The 12425-nt window shown below is 50.4% G+C and overlaps 6 protein-coding genes across 6 annotated transcripts; 3 read left to right on the top strand and 3 right to left on the bottom strand.

The window, feature by feature from the left end:
• Positions 1-128: 128 nt before the first annotated feature.
• ASPVEDRAFT_35800 (putative methionine aminopeptidase, type II) lies at positions 129-2160 on the bottom strand. The gene is made up of 6 exons (XM_040811076.1): positions 2032-2160; positions 1221-1981; positions 909-1172; positions 692-856; positions 557-643; positions 129-510 (listed from the first exon to the last, which is right to left on the bottom strand). The coding sequence occupies exons 1-6, from the start codon at positions 2072-2074 to the stop codon at positions 454-456; spliced, it is 1377 nt and encodes a 458-aa protein (XP_040662169.1). The 5' UTR covers positions 2075-2160; the 3' UTR covers positions 129-453.
• A 577-nt stretch (positions 2161-2737) lies between these two features.
• Positions 2738-4506, top strand: ASPVEDRAFT_35798 (uncharacterized protein). Its single transcript, XM_040811075.1, has one exon. It carries the CDS (start codon positions 3158-3160, stop codon positions 4412-4414), a length of 1257 nt encoding a protein of 418 aa, XP_040662168.1. The 5' UTR covers positions 2738-3157; the 3' UTR covers positions 4415-4506.
• A 296-nt stretch (positions 4507-4802) lies between these two features.
• On the bottom strand, positions 4803-7332 carry ASPVEDRAFT_236851 (uncharacterized protein). The gene is made up of 4 exons (XM_040809572.1): positions 6596-7332; positions 6273-6544; positions 5984-6219; positions 4803-5930 (listed from the first exon to the last, which is right to left on the bottom strand). The coding sequence occupies exons 1-4, from the start codon at positions 7147-7149 to the stop codon at positions 4908-4910; spliced, it is 2085 nt and encodes a 694-aa protein (XP_040662167.1). The 5' UTR covers positions 7150-7332; the 3' UTR covers positions 4803-4907.
• Positions 7200-7881, top strand: ASPVEDRAFT_35797 (uncharacterized protein). The gene is made up of 3 exons (XM_040811074.1): positions 7200-7415; positions 7472-7750; positions 7801-7881. The coding sequence occupies exons 2-3, from the start codon at positions 7512-7514 to the stop codon at positions 7826-7828; spliced, it is 267 nt and encodes an 88-aa protein (XP_040662166.1). The 5' UTR covers positions 7200-7415; positions 7472-7511; the 3' UTR covers positions 7829-7881.
• A 732-nt stretch (positions 7882-8613) lies between these two features.
• ASPVEDRAFT_78176 (DUF3602 domain-containing protein) lies at positions 8614-9185 on the top strand (the record flags this gene model as incomplete). The annotated part of the gene is made up of 3 exons (XM_040816498.1): positions 8614-8650; positions 8725-8934; positions 9016-9185. 3 exons carry the CDS (start codon positions 8614-8616, stop codon positions 9183-9185), a joined length of 417 nt encoding a protein of 138 aa, XP_040662165.1.
• Positions 9186-10233: 1048 nt separating this feature from the next.
• Positions 10234-11658, bottom strand: ASPVEDRAFT_118948 (uncharacterized protein; the record flags this gene model as incomplete). The annotated part of the gene is made up of 2 exons (XM_040805654.1): positions 10234-11329; positions 11624-11658. 2 exons carry the CDS (start codon positions 11656-11658, stop codon positions 10234-10236), a joined length of 1131 nt encoding a protein of 376 aa, XP_040662164.1.
• Between the last annotated feature and the right edge of the window lie 767 nt (positions 11659-12425).

Raw genomic sequence — 12425 nt, 5'->3', positions numbered from 1 at the left:
AGGTTGGGCCAGTATCGACAAGGTTATATGAAAGACGAAAGAATTAACGACACAGCCCTCTTATCAGTAATCTCGGCTTCATGTTTGACAGCCGTCGGCTCAAATAATGAAGCTCTTGAATTGTAATCGGCAGCCTGAAAGCTACGGTGGAGGAACCGGAACCTCGGTATGGCGGCTACACGTTTGGGGTACCCCGCACATGCGGAGAAGCCTCAAACCGACCTCTATGAGTTTTATGATAGGTTGTTATGAGTTACATTTTCTTCGCACAGCAAAAGAAATGAGCAGGATATTATAATCAAAATTTCGAACCCTGATTCTCCTGATTCTTGTATTGAGATTGACAAAGCTAAGGAGGGAACATGGTCGGTAGCAAACAATCAGAAAGTGTAGAGTAAGTGTTGAACTACTCTTCAGAAAACGTTAAGTTAGCTGGAGTCTTGAACACAAGACTCAATAGTCGTCTCCACGACTAATAACTTCCTTGTTTGACTCTCGCAGCAAAACAGTCTATCATCATTAGTCCGTGTTGCCATCGAAACAAAAGGAAACATACGTGTTCAAACTGCGCCGAGTACGACCCCTTGACATCGACAAGAGGGGCGTAGACATCAACAACCCCGTGCTGTACAAGCGTGTTCATCTGTATCCCTGTTAGAAATTGCGGGATTTGTGGTGGAAGGAAACCTACGCCAGCTAGGTACCGCTTCAAACCTAGGCGGTCCAGATAACGGCGACAGAAAACAATGGTTCCAAAGTTTTCATTGATTGTCTTGTACAAGGACCTTGCGGAAGCCAAAGGCAAAGACACATTGCGAGGAGCGTCATACGACTTTCCATAGCCGTAAACACCAACCTATAGACGAGTGAGCATTACATCCACGATAATTGGTCTCCAGTCCACGTACGTCTTCATATGTAACACCTCGGCCGGTGCTTCCAAAGGTTTCAATGGCGAAAATTTCTCCTTCTTCCATCTTGGTCTGATCTGAGTTTTTGACAAACGGAATCGACTTCCCACCATGGATGCGATACTGTTTTATATCGTGACCAGTGATGCTCCGCACCGGCTTCACGGGGAATGTTTTGCCTCCGATTTCAACTTCGTAGCTTTCCATGGCCTCTTGGATGGCTGCGCTAACATCGCTGATACGGACATCGATTCCCGCGTTCTACATGGTGTTAGCGTTGCATTTCAGTTTTGGTACCTCAGATCTTGCCTTTAGACCGGTATTGGTGGCATCTTTGACTGCCGCCAGAAGATTGTCGTATACTGGATCAAAACTCATGGTGAACGCACTGTCCACAATCCACCCGTTGATGTGAACACCAAAATCGACTTTCATCACATCGCTCGACTGCAGAGTAATATCCTTCTGCCCGGGATTGGGCGTGTAGTGCGCAACGACATTGTTCAGCGACAAGCCCGTCGGGAAGCCTAATCCAGCTTTGAGACTGTCTCCAGGCTCCAGACCAGCATGGCCAAGCAGTGCCCGCACACCGTCATCAATGTCCTCGGCAATGCTCATCAGGCCCTGTCCTGGCTTAACATGCTCCTGCGTCCACTTTCGGACCTGGCGATGGACCTCCGCAGCCTTTCGGTAGTCATCGAGAAATGAATCGTCCTCAAGGTGGCGGTAGGACATGTAGCGCAGCTCCTCGGCTGTCGTCCGTGAAGTGTTCTCCACGTCAGGCTCATAGTGCTGAACTTCACCGACAGGATAATTTCCCTGCGGGAATAGTTGAGAGAGTGGGACCCTAGGCGGCGAAGATTGCTTCTTGGAAGCCTTCTTCTTGCTCTTCTTCTTGGGTTTTCTCTTCTTTTTCTGGCCGTTCGTAGTTCCATTGGTTAACGCGGCCGGGTGCGCTTCGTCGTCGTCCCCTTCGTCACTATCTCCGAGGGTACCATCCCCATCCGTCGTGTGCATCTCACCCCGTGGCATGCCACCCGTGGGCGACTCGATGGGCCCATTCGAGTTGTCTGTGGTGCAATTAGCCTAACTCACTGGGGGGAAAGGGATATCAGTTTACCTTGGCCCTTATGGCCATCGTATTCGGGAGATTTTGAGCCCATGATTCCATACGTAGGATATTTATGGTTTTGATATGTTGAGCGATGAAAGAGGTGAAATTATCGTCAGCCACCATCAGGATTATTTTCCCCGCCAGCACGTGACACTAATACGCTTGTTGAAGATGTACCTATAACTCATATGTCGGTTCTCATAGACTAGCTGTCTAATAGAGTGCTACTAATAATAGAAATAAAACTCGCATGTATCATCTGTAAATTTAAAAACTGTTGGAGTAATAGGCGCTCGTTACGGACTCGTGTTTGGGAAGACGCGAAACTCCATACTACCTAAATCGGCGCTCATTTATAAGTAGTCTTTAGAAATTGTAAGACATGCATGTATACTAACGGTCTCATTAGGCCTACTTTGGCAATAAGCGCATCTATCAACGAATTGATGTCATCTGGGCGTCGCGCAGGCACGCCTTCAAACAGTGCAAACCCCGTGTCGCAGTGCGGCCTGCGCCGATGATTTTTGAGGCTTAGCCAGACAAGGCCCACTTAATACGAACTTCCATTGGCGATTCAAGTGCCAAAACGAGCGACAGATGAGACCAAGGAAGTGGCGTTGAATAATCTCAAACCAAACTTCCGACCACTGCGGACGAATTTCTGGCCGTTCGGTCTCCCACAAAAAAGAAAAGTTGGGTCAAAACGACGACCGTGAAGCATCTCCATCGGATCGAGCGACTGCTCACTGTGGACCAGCAGGGCGGCAGGGCGGATGGGTGGTTTAAGCTCCACACGCAACTGGGCCCATGTGGGAAGTGCTTGGCCCTGAGCCCTGCTGGGACGGGCCCTGAAAAGACACGGCCTCGTCCAATCAGCGCCCACGACCCTGTCAGGTCTTCGCTGACGAGGCTTGCAGATCGTCCACCCTGGACTCTCGCACTCAATTCTTTGGGGGCCAAGCAGCTTCAGAGGTGAGACTGAAGAAACTCTTCGACACTGTCGAATCGGACGAGGGCGCGCCAGATTTTGGAATCCTCTCCTCTCCCTCTTCCTCTTCTTTTATATTGGACCCTCCCAGCCATTGAATTTTGCGGGGCGATTCCTCCACCCCCCAAAAATGCTCAGTGCCAGATGACTCTCTTCACCAGGAAGCAGAGGCTCTTCCTCATCGCGTTCGCCTTCTTTTACATCTTTCTGCTCTTCGTCTCTCGTTTCCGGTCTGCTCGAGACCCCGGCTCGTTTTTCTTTCAGCCAGATGAAGGATACCGTCCCGGATACAGCGTGCAAAGAATCGATGAATCGTTGGATTACCTCCACGCGTACAATCAATCCTTCAATGATCCCGCGCATCCCTCGCGAAATTTCACCACGCCCTCTGACGATGCTTCACTTTGTGTCGGAGTCGTCACGGTAAGGCGCCCGCTCGAGCAGAAAATCGATGTCACTGTCGCTTCGATCCTCGACAATTTGACCGAAGAACAACGCGCAAGCATCACCGTCCATGTTCTGTTTGCCTTGACCTCCCCCACCGACCACCCAGACTACAACCTACCCTGGCTTCCCAAAGTTGTCGATCGCATCCTCACCTACGATAGCTTCGATGCTCCATTATGGAAAATCAGTCGCATGGAGCAAAGGAAGGACATAAAGCGCAAGTCGATAATTGATTATAGTCTGTCGCTCAAGTCATGCTACGAAGATACCCAAGCGCCATGGATATTGATGATGGAGGACGACGTGGTCGCACAGCGTGAGTGGTATAACCACACCATGCAGAGCGTCAAAACGATCCAGTCATGGCGCAGCAACGGCTCCATCAAGGACTGGCTGTACGTCCGGCTCTTCTATACTGAAAAATTTCTCGGGTGGAACTCGCAAAACTGGTACATTTACTTGTCATGGAGTATTGGGCTTGTCGCAGCGGTCGCCTTTATAGGCGTCCAGAGCCGTCGGTCGATCCGACCGGCACAGGGCATTCTAAACAACACATTCATTGGTGTCCTATGTTTCGTGTGCGTACCTCTGCTCATCATCCTATACTTCCTCGCCGGTAGAGTCACGGTGCTACCCATGAGGCCCGGTATCCACCTGATGAACAGCCACGGGTGCTGTTCCCAAGCGCTTCTATTTCCCCGCGAGAATGTCCCCAAGCTTATCGATTACATGGAAAACTTGCCGAGCTCGCGACCATATGCGGTGGACACTGTGATTGAGCGGATGGCGAATGCCAATGAACTGGACCGGCTGGTGATAGTGCCTTCCCAGATGCAGCATGTAGGTGCTGCTTCGTTCAAGGAGAAGAGGAAGCACTTTCGCAAGGGACCACATCCAGTACAAGGAGCACATGGGGTATGGAGTATGGGATTTGAAAAAGCCTACGAAGAATGATACTCTACCGCCTATTCTATTGTACCTATATAACTGATCTATAGATAATCTAACGAAGTACATATTACGAATGTCAATTTGACCAACGAATTTTGTTTATTCGGATTCTGCTAAACTGGCATTCAACGAAATGGTGTCTCATCATGCTGAACGGGCAGTTACCTGAGTGAACGATTGGTTGTAGACTTAACCCGTCTTTCTTAAGGCCACCCATTCCACTCCGACACATCCTTGTCTCCCTCGCCGTCCGATCGACAGGCTGCGCCTCAAAGCCGCCTTTCATCTGAATCACGTTGTTTCAGTTTAAGTCAGCACTGTGACCAGCTTTTGCTGGAATTGATATTATCTTGACAGACCAATCCTCTATCACTGGGGTGTACCCAGCGGGCGACGATGTGACGGCTGTTACTGCTACTTATAATAGCAGAGTCTGGGAATCCCTAGGGACTAATGCAGCGATGTGCTATGAAAGGTAAATGGCAATTTACACCAGTCAATCTACGTCATCCTCATCCCACGACCCCGGCATCAAAGGCCGCTTAGACTCGGCCCATTCAAAGAACGCCCCTACAAAAGTCTCTCCGAAACTGTCGAGTACAAGCTCCCAATCTCCAGGACAAGGACCCGATTGTATAGAGACCAGTATCGGCCCCTGTCCATTACCCTCATCACCTCCACCACATCCCAATCTCTCCCAGCGAGCAGTTCGCAACATGTAACTCTCGCGAAACATCGTCCGTTCCCATTTCCCGTATTTCTTCAGATCAACCCCTGCGCTCTTCAAATCTTCCAACCAAAACGAAATAGCAGCATCAAGGCGCCGTTTATTACGTCTCAGTTCCCAGGGCGAGCAAGGAATCTCCCACCCGCAGCCAAGCAACCCTGCAAATAACGGCGTTGTAGCCTCCCAGGAATCATTACCCTGCCGGCTGAGATCTTCAGAGGCGATTCCTTGAAATAGCCAACGAGCAAGCTCCCTCCAGTCTTCGAAGGCCGTTTCTAGCTGGTGCACAACCTGGTCCTCGGCGTTGGGGCCGCCAGGGACATTCTGGAAGTACACCTTAGCGAATTCATGTAGTGATCTTGTTGGGTCGGCGTGCAGTTGTTGACGAAAAATCTCCGCGTCTATTAGATTCTCTCGTACGATCGTATCAAGAAGGACTTTTGGATCGACGTATCGCCAGATGATAGACTTGAACCGGGACTCTAGGGGCACTGAATGGAACTCATCAAGCACGAGATCCAGCAGGCCTGGTACACTCCATATGAACCTGTGCAGGGTGCTTTTCTGGTGAGACGCACCACTCCGGATGGAAAAGAATACCGTATTAGCAGCATCTGTTAGATCCTCTGCTGATTTTAGGAACCGGTAGGTGCTTAAGACCTCGGTTGCTTGGTCGGCGTTTCGACAGAGGTAATATAGCGGGCTGCTTCCGTCGTTGTTCGTCTCGTGGATGCTCAAGCCCTTTTGCATCAGGTAGGTGACCTTTTCGAGATTGCCATGGAATGCAGCATACTAGATATATATCACTTAGCTGCTGTGGTTGGCTTTTCTGTGTTGATGCTTACGTGGAGCAAGGTCCAACCTTGCGGATCTCGGTCGTACAAAGACCCTGCCCGGTCATCGAATATTTGGACAACACTTGCAAGGTCGCCTTCAAAAGCTGTTTCAAATATTTCAGTTCTCTCTGGTCTGATCGTCCAATGTCGTAGGGAGTATGTCCATCCATTGCTAGCTCGCTTTGCGCAGATATCCCACACGGATCGCGCAAGCCATGATGGGAGCTGAACTCGAGCACGATATGCTGCTTGAAGTTAGCCAATTGCTAAAGTATAGTCAAATCGGAGGAATCCTGACTCTCTTCAGCTGGAGCCGAGAGTCCAGTGGAGTTAACGAACGAAGACTTTGATGTGTAGCTTCCAAGAAATCTCGAATAAATCCACGGAAGAGAAAGGAAACCGGCATTAGTAGGTTTACATAGATTACATGTCGCTTCCGTCGCTGATGGGGGCTCATGCTTCCTCGGGGAAAGTGTCTGTGTAGTACTGGGACTTCCGGACGTGGCCAGTGTCCCAGCCTGGGTGGGCATTTGAGTCGCGATTAACGAAGGCTGTTGTCTCATTAAAGCCCTATATTGTGTTAACAAGATAGGCGCGCAGACCTACAAAGGGCTAACTTACACAGCGTAGGTCTGTTGGGCAATACCAAGAAGCTGCAAAGCATCCTGCAATCCTCTCTCAAGGCGCTGTATTAGATCCCTTTCGAAAACCGCTTTGATCCTTGCTTTGTTCCTTCTCAGCCTTGCCTTGTCTTCAACATTTTGCTTTAGTTCGTTCACCAAAGTATCCAGATTCTGTATTGCCTTGTCGCAGTACTGGACGCTTAGCTGGATGGCACTGTTCGCGGGCAGTATATTTTGATCGCGGCTTAGCTGGTCTTTCAAATCCGCCAGAACTGAATGAACGAGACTCAATCTGTCGAGCAAAGAGTTGATGTAGTCTGGGACATCGTGGACATCATTCCAGAGGCGCCTGAGGGCTAGGATTCCGCTGCCTGCTTTGTGAGATGCATCAGCCAACGTTATTGCCCCAGACACTAGGCCAACGATTTCTGCCATAGAAATACAGGTGGGAGTGGGCAGACGTGTTACTCTAAGACGTGATGTGAGAAAGAAGGTGAAGCCTTGTCCGAGAATGATGACATGCCAAGTGCTGGTTGTCCACAGCCTCGCCATGGACTGTCTAGCGGCGCCCTGCCAACTTAACGCTTGTCACTCGGCTATCCAGCGAGGCTGTACTCTTGGTGATGTTTTTCAACTCTGCCAAGTGAAAAGCCATCCTATTACTAGCTTGAATGGTATGAGGCAACAAATCATTGCTGAGCCACTGAAGCCAAAGGCTGTATACACAAACATGCACTGCTGGTTCGCTGCCATTACCAGGCTGAACACCAGACTCAGCATAAACCCTTTTGATACAAACTCCGCTTCAAGCATCTTCAAAGTACCCCATAAATACCCGTCAGCACCCCAGGCTTAAATACTGACACCGTCTTCCAGTCCCTATTTTGACAGCCGACCCATCGAAATTCATCAGGATGTGCTACGAAAAATACGTCCTCAACAAATTCAAATGCGGCGCAACCACGAAAACCGTCCGTGAAGAATGCGCCTGCAAGAAACCTAGAAGTGCAGCATGTAAGAAAGAACGCAAGGAGAAAAGCTATTGTGTAGGGACGACAGAGAATCCAAAGTGCGGGACGTGCCACACCTGCCAATGCGAGAAGCTGGAGAAGAGTGTGGATACTTCGATGAAAAGGAAGACCGATCTTAAGCGGTATGTTCATCTCAGTGTTTGTCGTTGCCAGATGCTGATGAGCTTTGAAGAGGTGGGAAGAAGGATAGGAGGCCTTAGCCTTTTAGTAACGGGCGTCCAGGGGGAAGTATTGATGGATATTGGATTCTGTGGCTATATGGGAGTTGTTGGGATGGGTGACGGGAATAGCCCTATTACATCCCAGGGTTATGGTAAAGCAAGAATGTTGTTGCATCAAAAACCCGTCGAACTTCCTTAAAGTGTTATATACCTGAATATAAAGATAACTTTATCCAAGTGCGGGTTTCAATATATCTCTATTTAATCCAAGACATACTTTCACCGGTTTGGGAGTGATGCTGCTGTTTGCAGCGAGCATCAGCCCTGCGGTCAGAATGCGGGTAAACGCAGCGGGGACCGTGAGAGCTTCATAAAGTCTCAAATCAAGCAAAGACCAGCAAAATAGCGCAACCAGCGTCACCGGACTGAAACTGTGATGGTTTAATTGATTCATGCCCATGTTAGGCCTAAATGGAGCTCCTTGGCTGACGAGTCATTCACAGTTCAGAGTTTTCTGTTGTGCCCGGTCGCCACTGCGTTCTGGCATCGTCACATCATCGATTCCAGAAGCTCCGCTCGATCGGCCTCAGCTTGGGACAAGCGGGCCCTCTCCGTCCGACCTCCTTTGTTGACAACGTCCTCCCTATATTATCTTCTGTTCTTCCCAGCTGTGCGATAGACTCTTCTTTACCGCATCACGAATAATCGTCCCTCCCACGACTTTACTCGGCAAAAAGCCCGTCCATCTCCCCCCGCCGCAAATTTCTCAACCGCATCGTCGCATACCCCACACCACACAATACACACACACATCTACCACGACAATGTCTCGAAACATTTCCCACGGCCGCGGCGGCGCCGGTGAGTCTCTCATCATTGCAATGAATTATGCAGCCTCGACGTAATTTGATAATTCTAACATCCCGTTCCTGCAGGAAACATCTACTCCAGCCAAAGCCGCTCAACCCCAACCCCGCAGGACCTCGTCACGCCCACCATCAAGCAGGACGTCTACACCACCGGCCGCGGCGGCTCAGGAAACATGATGCACAATGACCCCGATCACCCCGAGCTCGCACGCGAAAGCCAGGATGTTGAGGCTCCGCCTGTGCGCATCCAGGAGGGCGCGCACCATACCGGTCGTGGTAGGTCTATACTTTGTCTTGTCTTGTCTTGTCTTTTGGAATAAATAGCGGTTCGTAGGCTAATATTGTTTGCATTTGCAGGTGGTGCCGCGAACCAGTATATCCCCAGCGCGGAAGAGGAGAAGAAGGCACGCGAGGAGGAGGAGCAATTACGTCGGGTTGTGACGGCGAGGGCGGAGCGCGAGCAACAACATCGGCCGCGGGATATCGAGGAGGGGAATGAGAATGTAAAGGATGAACGTGCGAGCTAAGGGAGTTCTCGAATTGTTGAGCTGGTTTATTGATTGATCCGCTGGTTGTTTAATTGAACGTTTGTCTGATACCACTACTGAATTTTGGGGGCGGTTCTGTTATTATTTCTGGTGGTTTGGGTTTGCTTTGCTTTCTTCTCTTTGGTTTTAGAGGCTTGCCTTGCTTGCTCGACACTCTACTCTGCTGCCATCTTATTACTTATTCTTGATCCGCTTCAGGTTGGTTGGTTGTTATAGTAAAACATGGTATCATATTCCTCAATAATATCTGCAACAACCTTTTAAGGTCTGTTTTGCCTGTCGTGGAAGGACGCTGACTGAGGATTTCCTAATAATTTATTCAATTTCGCTCTTAAGAACACTAAAGCGCTGTCTCCAATGAAACCCGGCGAGCTTATGAGAATAGTATAGTTTCTTGACTACCTCTCCTCTTTATGTATACTGGTTTCTATCCCCGTATACTCCGGTTAAGTTTAAGGACGTATTTATTATTCCTAATCATGCCCCCGCAGCATGGGTTTGATTCGAGGTTTCACACCCATGGGCTCTATCTATCCGTACTGGTACAATATATGCAGCATATTCAGATCATAGAAGGAGGTCTGAATACAGAGTAGAACCGGCCCTCCAGAGGAGCCTTTCCAAACAATACAACTCCTCGTAAGCCGGTCGTGGCTGGTTGGTTGGCTGGTTGGGTTTGGTATCACTTTGGCGGTAGATTTGTCTTTTCATTCTTCTTTGCTTTGACATCGTGTTTTGGATATCATTTGACCGGGTCAATAAGGCTCCTCGATCGTATCCCGGTCTTATACGAGGTAGTGTGGGTGAGACGCACGGCTCGATTGGCCTTTCGTGGTTATGTGTCTCGTATGCCGGCGATTTGGCTAGTTGTTTGACCATAACGCAGATAAGACCTAGATATGGAACGTGGCGTCAAGTGTCAGCTCCGAACGGGTGGTCGGTCCGTGGAAAGACCAAGCTCCAGCTTCACCACGAAGCGGTCATGAATGTTTGCTAGTGGTAGTGGGAAATCGGAGTGTCTCCGTTCTCACACTGGTGGGATGTAGTAGCTCGTGGCATCGAGAACCCAAGTGATCGAATTCCGCCAATTAGGATCCAAGTGTTGTCCAATTTCTTGGACCAGTCTGAGACTCCATTCGCCCATCCACCAATGTCGTCTTAGGAAATGCATGATCACGGCGTAATGTGCCAGAATCACAAGGGCAAATGGTTCGCGTTTTCGAAACAGCTCCATATACTTGGCCGGTATCTGAAAGATCCACTGGAACGCAACAATCATTGTTTCGCCGCCTCTGGACACTTTGTCCAAAGAGTGGCCCAGATGTTTAATTGTAGTGTCATAGACGTCCTTTTCGTGGTGAGGATCCTTGCGAGCCAAATTTGCGTTCAACTGGGCCAGGGACATGATCGCTAGCCGCGACGTATCGGGCATCTTCGGCTGTGCCGTGTCGTACTGAAGCAGCATCTTGAGCTCCCCGTTTCCCACGCAATCGGTGACGTTGGATAATACGTCCCTCGACTTCCTGGTCGATAGGAAAACTTGGTGTATCTCGTCCACGGGGCTGTGGCTCACGGTTCGGCCCGTGATTTCAGGGAGGGCAAAGGAAAATATCATCATGATGTTGGATAGTGTAAACGCCGCATTGTAGTGGTGTGATTTGAGCTTCCCTGATATTTTACCCAGGCCAACCATAGCCTGGCGCTGGTGCGCTTTGGAGACCTCTATATATTGGTCTCTCAAGTCGTCATCGCTAGTCACCGCAAGGTGAAGCGCGGAGAGGGCGAGGATGCCATGCATCAGAAATGGATGGCTCGTTGCTTCCCTGGGTACGACAGCCTGCCATATACTTTCGACAGTGCCATTGCGGGAGACGGAGCGATATGTTTTGGTACACCACTGCACCATCAATTCAAGGTCCTCGATATTGAGCTCCTTGGCGGGAGGCACAGTGAGGGAGGTCTCCATGAAATCCTCGTACTGGGCCAGGAAAGCAGGGTCAACAGCAACAGAGGGCGATGCTTTGGCTGAAGGGGGATGAGACTGTGTTGATGAACGGGACTTGATTTTGGGCCGCCATGGCAGCGAGGAGGTGGGGGGTATATACTCGCATGCCAGGTTGCGACTGAGACAGGATGAACACTTCGGCTGTTCTTTTCCACACTGAGCAAGGGACCAATTAGCACATGCATCGGCAGAATTACAGTACCCTTGGCTGGGATCGGAACAAAGGATAAGAAATTTGGAGCAGGGCTGCTGTGCCGCAGGTGGATCCCTTAAAGCGTCGTCGCATGACGCTGGGCAGCGGAGGCAAAAGGCGCGAGATGAGATCGAGAGACAGGCCGTTGACAGAGACGGGGCGAGATGAAGGGAGGAGAAAGAGAGTGGCGCTAATTGCAGATGGAAGAAGAAAACCAACCTTGATTCGCCGGGCCCTGCACTCCAAACAGCCATGCCGAGAGCTGCCCGGGCCCTTGGAGCTCCGCCGGGAGGGCATTCCTGGAGATTTGCTCCTCTTCGGTGTTTCAGTGCACAAGGGAAATTCGAGCGCTCATGCAGCAGCAGTTCTCAATACCGACACTTGCGCGATCTCCAGCGGTAACATTTTCCGGGGTTCGAAGGTGACGGCTGTTCCCGGGTCGAAAGCAAAACACGTCCTGCGACAGACGACGACAGCCAGGCATTTAATCTATTTAACTCGACTCCTCAGCCCTCGGCGCGGTGGACACCCAGCAAAACAGATAGATCGTTGCTGGTGTGGGGCGGGTGCGAGTTCGTGTCTCGATCCAGCAACTGTCCGAGGAGGTGCAAGCACTGGGGTCTGGCGAACGTCATAACGAAACCAGTAAATGCTTCATGCCATAGCAGGCCGAATGCCCGTGCTTCTGGTGCTTGTTGGCGGCCCACCGGGCTCGGCGCCCTGCAGTCTTGGGGCGGGCGGTCCCTGGTGATTGGCATGAAATATCGAATTTCCATAAATTATTAGCTGGAAAATCAATAATTGTCCTCCAGACACCGTCCGGACTAGGAAAATGGTTGACAAGGCCCTCGCCCCCCGAATTTCTTGCTGCTGTCAATGCAAGCACGGATCACCGAGCATCTCACTGATCGCCGGCCAATGGCCCAATCCTCTTAGCGAACTCCACCGCCGGCCGGCACCTGGAGACGATCAGCAGTTCCCCTGACGGGGCAGCGACATTCCCAATTGGGACAAACATGCT

The sequence above is a fragment of the Aspergillus versicolor genome (genome assembly GCF_001890125.1).
Source record: "Aspergillus versicolor CBS 583.65 unplaced genomic scaffold ASPVEscaffold_1, whole genome shotgun sequence".
Lineage (NCBI taxonomy): Eukaryota > Fungi > Ascomycota > Eurotiomycetes > Eurotiales > Aspergillaceae > Aspergillus > Aspergillus versicolor.
Note: the sequence above shows the minus strand (reverse complement) of the source record. Positions and strands in the feature narration are given on the sequence as shown.